The 5,032-nt window shown below is 42.6% G+C and overlaps 1 protein-coding gene across 2 annotated transcripts; it reads left to right on the top strand.

Annotated features, from left to right (window-relative positions):
• The first annotated feature begins 845 nt into the window (after positions 1-845).
• Positions 846-4,440, top strand: LOC307044502 (uncharacterized protein). 2 transcript variants are annotated; one of them, XM_079689788.1, is made up of 4 exons: positions 846-964; positions 1,924-1,999; positions 2,087-2,404; positions 2,556-4,440. In XM_079689788.1, the coding sequence occupies exon 4, from the start codon at positions 2,821-2,823 to the stop codon at positions 3,649-3,651; it is 831 nt and encodes a 276-aa protein (XP_079545914.1). In that variant the 5' UTR covers positions 846-964; positions 1,924-1,999; positions 2,087-2,404; positions 2,556-2,820; the 3' UTR covers positions 3,652-4,440. Both variants share the same exon structure in this region, with proteins under 2 accessions (XP_079545914.1, XP_079545915.1).
• The last annotated feature ends 592 nt before the right edge of the window (positions 4,441-5,032 follow it).

Genomic DNA, 5,032 nt, shown 5'->3' with positions numbered 1-5,032 from the left:
GTGTAGCCATGCCCGCATCTCTGGTCCTAAGTTGAAGAGGCTGGCTTCCGAGGGTGCAATAAAGGGCAGGTGCTCATTATGTGTTCGGCAGTCTGTTCAGGGTCACCGAACTCGCATGCAGCACTGTCTGCCAGGCCCCACTTCTTCATTGATGTTTTGAAGCGACCGACCCCAGTTCGTAGACAGTCCGGCCGGAGCTATTCCCTGGAGGACTGGCAAGAGGGACACAGGGGTAGGCTTCAAGCATCCAGTTATAATCCGGAGGATTTTGTATTATTATTTTATTTTTATTGTTTTTATTATTATTTATTTAAAAATTATTAATATTTTATTATTACGAATTTACTTCATTTTTTGTGATTTTTTGTGATTAAAGAGAAGTCGTAAAATACGTCGTGCTAACCTCAGGTGTTTAGCTAGCTCCAATGGAAAGTGTTCGCCTTTATATCTGTTACCTTTTTTACACTTGTCTGTCCTTTGTTTTGACATCGTTATTTGAGTGTTTTAGGAATTGTCTCACCTTATCAAACTTACCTGAGCCACAGACTGGTGGATCTTTTCTAATATAACACATGACAATGAGGTCATTCACAAATGTGCCATTTCCTATACTTTTAATTTCATGCTACTGTAAAACTCTGGCAGCGGTGGGATTTGAACCCACGCCTCCGAAGAGACTAGAGCTTTAGTCCTAGCTGCCACAGGCTCGGCTGTGTACATGTTGAGAAATGTTGAGAATATGGCCAATCAGAGAGCCAGCTCCAACATTCGTTAGCCAATGGCAGCGCCAGCTCCATAATTCACCGGCCAATCACGTTCGCGGCTCCTACATAAGCTGTCGTCCATCATTTGACCAATCACGGCCGAGAAATGTTGGAGCAACGAAGGAAGGGGGCGTGCATCGCAATAATAACACCGGGTGTACATCGTAATAACATCGAGTTTACGAGTGGTTACGAACATGGTAAGTCTTATTTAACAGTGTTGTATATGATATGACTATAAGTGTATCATTAATTCAAACTGTTGTGTCGTGTTGTCATATAGATTCATTCAACTAGTATCCTTACAAACTCTCCGTTAGCATTGTTAGCATCCACTGTGTAAACAGCGGACGCTAACAACAGTTTTTACGTTTTTATGAACATGGTGAGTCTTATTACGGTGTTGTATGTGCTATGACTATACGTTTATAATTCATTCAAACTGTTGTGTTGTGTTGTCATATAGATTAATTCAACTATTAAGGTCACAAAACCCCGTTATCTGACGCTCTGTTTATGCTTTGTCAGCCCGGCCGCCGGATACTGCTAACTTTTACTGTTAATGTAATTTAATTAGGTGGTGATCAAAACCGCATTTCGTAATATTTTTAGGCGATACTATAAATTCAGATGGATACCCGAATATATTAAGGGTTGTCATGTGTTTTATTGGAAGCGGGAACGCTGAAATAACGTTATTTACTAGGTTATGATGACACATTATTAAGTAGCCTACTAGAGGCCTTTATTTACACAGGTTGCTACTTGCCCAAGAAGGTAGCTGACGCTAATCAAATGCTTTTCTAATTCATGCTATTTTCAAACACACAATTGACTTTTTAGATAAAACCTCCAATGTAAAGGTCAAGTATATTTAACATTTATATTGTGTTTTTTGTTTTAATAGAGGGGTTTGTGGGAATGTGCTTACCTTTCACTACAATGGACACCAAACTTTTTTTATATGCTTTATAGGAACTACAAAACCATATTATATACAATCAAATACATGTCATAAGAAAATGCTATTTGTATCAAATAAATCATTAGAGTCTTTTCACCTACACCTCAACCGCTTCATACCAGGTGTGTGTCTGTCAAACATGTTGGTTCATGGCCCAAATATTTCATAACCTAATGTTTCATAATGTTCTTCTAGGGACCAGTGCCAACACCCTGCATTTTCAGATTGACCTGCTGGAAGGACTGCACAGGTGGAAGGAACCAGGACCGTGGTACTGCTGTTTAAACAATATTTAAAAATATATTTATATCATTTTATTCCATTTAGTAAATAATCCACTTTTCCTCTATCGTTTCAGCATGAGGACGTCATGGAGGAAGATGAGGGCTTCTCTGACATCAGAGACGACCCCACAGTGCTGGACCTCGGGGTCCTCCAGGCTCCAGCCTCTCAGACTCCCTCTGGCACTTCCACCCTGGCCCCCAGCAGAACCACCCTGGCCCCCAGCAGAACCACCCCAACATCTGGCCCTTCCATCCGGGCTCCCAGCACAACCACCGGAGCCCTGAGCAGAACAACACCGATCCCAATTCCATCTGCACAGGCCTCTGACATCCTGCCCTCCAGTTCTTCCTCTGATGCCAGTGTTGACATGCAAGCTGAAGAAGAAGAAATGGTAAGTGTCACTTTAGAATATCCATGTATACAGATGATCTAGATTTCATTATCAACTACTTGTGCACACATACTTTATTATATCCACAATATTATAGAGGTCAGTGTTTGCTTCATGTTTCCATTTCTAAACTGTTTCATCATCTGCATAGGCTGTCGATGTCCATAATCTTCGGGGGTTCCAGCACGTGGACAGACTGGCTGAGTACCTGGTGGATCTGCGGGACAAGACCTCTCTCTGCCTGAGTAACCGGCAGGCAGGCAGGGGAAATCATTGCACTGTGGGACAGCTTGGAGGAGGTGGACAAGCAGCGGGCGGTGTATGCAGCACGCCACCAGGACAGGCTTTTGAGTGGCCGCTTCAGGACACCATAGAAGCCCTCAAAGACTCCTGGTGTTGAGAGCACCACCCGATGCATGCTGGGGGAAAGTAGTGCTCCTGCTCAGTGGCCTGACTGCTGTCGGTTGGTGGAGAGCATTTTTATCAGACTCTGTGATCTCCACCGATCCCCAGTCAGGAAAGGCAAGGGGGCCATTTCCAGGTGGTCCCTTATTCTTAGGGACTACACTAAGATTCGGCAGCTGGTTGTTGGCACCTACCTGGTGATGCAGGGCACCCAGATTCAGCTGGTGGCAGTAAATCAAACCACCCTCATCAGCTGGCACAACAGCAGGCAGAAGAAGCAGGAGCTGTCTGTGCTGCTGCAGGGCACTGCTCTGCTTCCAGCCCTCCCTGAGTCTGATGAGCCTCTTCAAGCGGCCCGTGTCCTCCCTGCTGTACCCACGCCAGCACAGCACGAGCACCAGTACCGGCTCCTGGAGAGTACAGCTGGTCAGGCTCAACAGAGACAGAAGGCCTCTTCTCTTCCACTTCCCATCCTGCCAAAGGGAAGAGCAAAGAGGTCTCTCTCCATCACACCTCCAGCACCAGCACCTGCTCTCCAACCTCAGGTCAGCTTCGTCACCCCAACTGGACAAACTCTCTGTTTTGTACCAGTTGCCTTTCCGGCTGCAATTCAGGGCACCACACCACCAACCATTATTCCTGTCGCCACACTCGGAGCTGGGGCCACACCAAAGCGGATATACAGGCGGACTGTAGAGGCAAACACCTGCAAAAAGTGTGGCCAGTTCCGCACTGCTGAAACCGGACCCGGCCTGTACCGTGGGAGAGCGTTTTGTCCGCAGACAGAAACACTATCCAAAGAACTTTGGTTGGAGGAAATGAGGAAAAGATTTGGCAAATAATAATGTAAACATATTGTAAATAGTTCATCAAAATGTACAATATTTAATGCTTGTAAATAATAGTTGTTTTGTAATTTGGTTATTTTTTTATACTTACATTTATTGGTTTGCTGTGAATAGTAATGTCACTGTTGTATTATTGTATTTAAAGTCTTTGTTGTATTTATTCTACTTTTGTGGTGTTTTAATAACATCTTTCAAAAAGTATTTCCTTATTTATTTTTTCTCTCAACAAACAAAACTGGTGTTCTGCAGTTGTACACGTGTTTTAATGTTTGTATAAAATAATATAATGCGGTGAAAACATTTGATAGTTTTAACATTCACTCTTTAAAGCAGTACTCAGATCCTCTACCTAAGTAAAAGTACTAATACCAGACTTCAAATACTACATAACTAAAGATCCGGCCTTCATGCGTGCAGTAAAATGTAGAATAGTTACCTCTAAGATGTAGTGATGTACACTTTCAAAACAATTCATATTATGGAGTACAAGTACATCACATTTATACTTAATTAAACGTGTCATTGAGTCATACTATTTATATAGCACTTTTCACAAATGAAATACAAAACAAAGTGCTGTTTAACAAGGGACTATATTTAAAATAAACATAAAACTGTGACAGAATGCCAAATGTATGGAACATGACTTATGTAGTTCCCTAGTTCACGGGTTCGAATCCCGCTTGCAGCGTTTCCGAAAAAATGTAAAAAACATTAAAAGTTTCCCATGTGTGCCATATCGCTAAAAACACATCAATCAAGTAAAGATTTCACTTTTTTTTATTTTCTCTCATTTTTTCCTCTTTTTTCCCCTTTTTTCTTCTTCCCCCTTCTCCCCCCTTCTTCCCCTTCTTTGATGGCCGAGTGTTCCCGCTCGGCCACACTACCGTTAATGTGGAGCAACAGCGCCCCTCTCAAGATTAACGGCAAATACATGTCCAGTGTGGTGAGAGGCGGTACTGCAGCTGTAACTGCGAGGCGGAGTCTACCAGGTGAAGTTTATAGACTTAATTAAAGACACGTTTCACACTGTTTGGAAGCATATCGTGAAATGGATGATGAAGCAAATAGAAAAGACAGGAAACAAAGTATTATACATTCAAACAAAGTGATAGTTAGCATGTTTTCCAGTGTTGCTAACCTCAAGTGTTTAGCTATCTCCATAGAAAGAGGTCATGACTTTTTTAATTTCCCACCTCTGCTGAATTATTTACCTGGATATTTACAACTTCGTGTCCATGACAGAAAAGAGAATGGGCTTGTTCTTCAGAAATGTGAGTCAGATACACCTGTCTGTCTGTCTACCTGTCTGTAGACTGTCTGTCTGTCTGTCTGTCTGTTTACCGGTCGGTCTGTTTATTTGTCTGTTTACCTG

This window comes from Notothenia rossii (assembly GCF_949606895.1).
Source record: "Notothenia rossii genome assembly, chromosome: 6".
Taxonomy (NCBI): Eukaryota; Metazoa; Chordata; class Actinopteri; order Perciformes; family Nototheniidae; genus Notothenia; species Notothenia rossii.
This window is presented reverse-complemented; position numbering and strand designations above follow the sequence as displayed.

Bases quoted from the DNA above. Each gene is read 5' to 3' on its own strand.
- LOC307044502 (XM_079689788.1), top strand. From the start codon at position 2,821: ATGCTGGGGGAAAGTAGTGCTCCTGCTCAGTGGCCTGACTGCTGTCGG.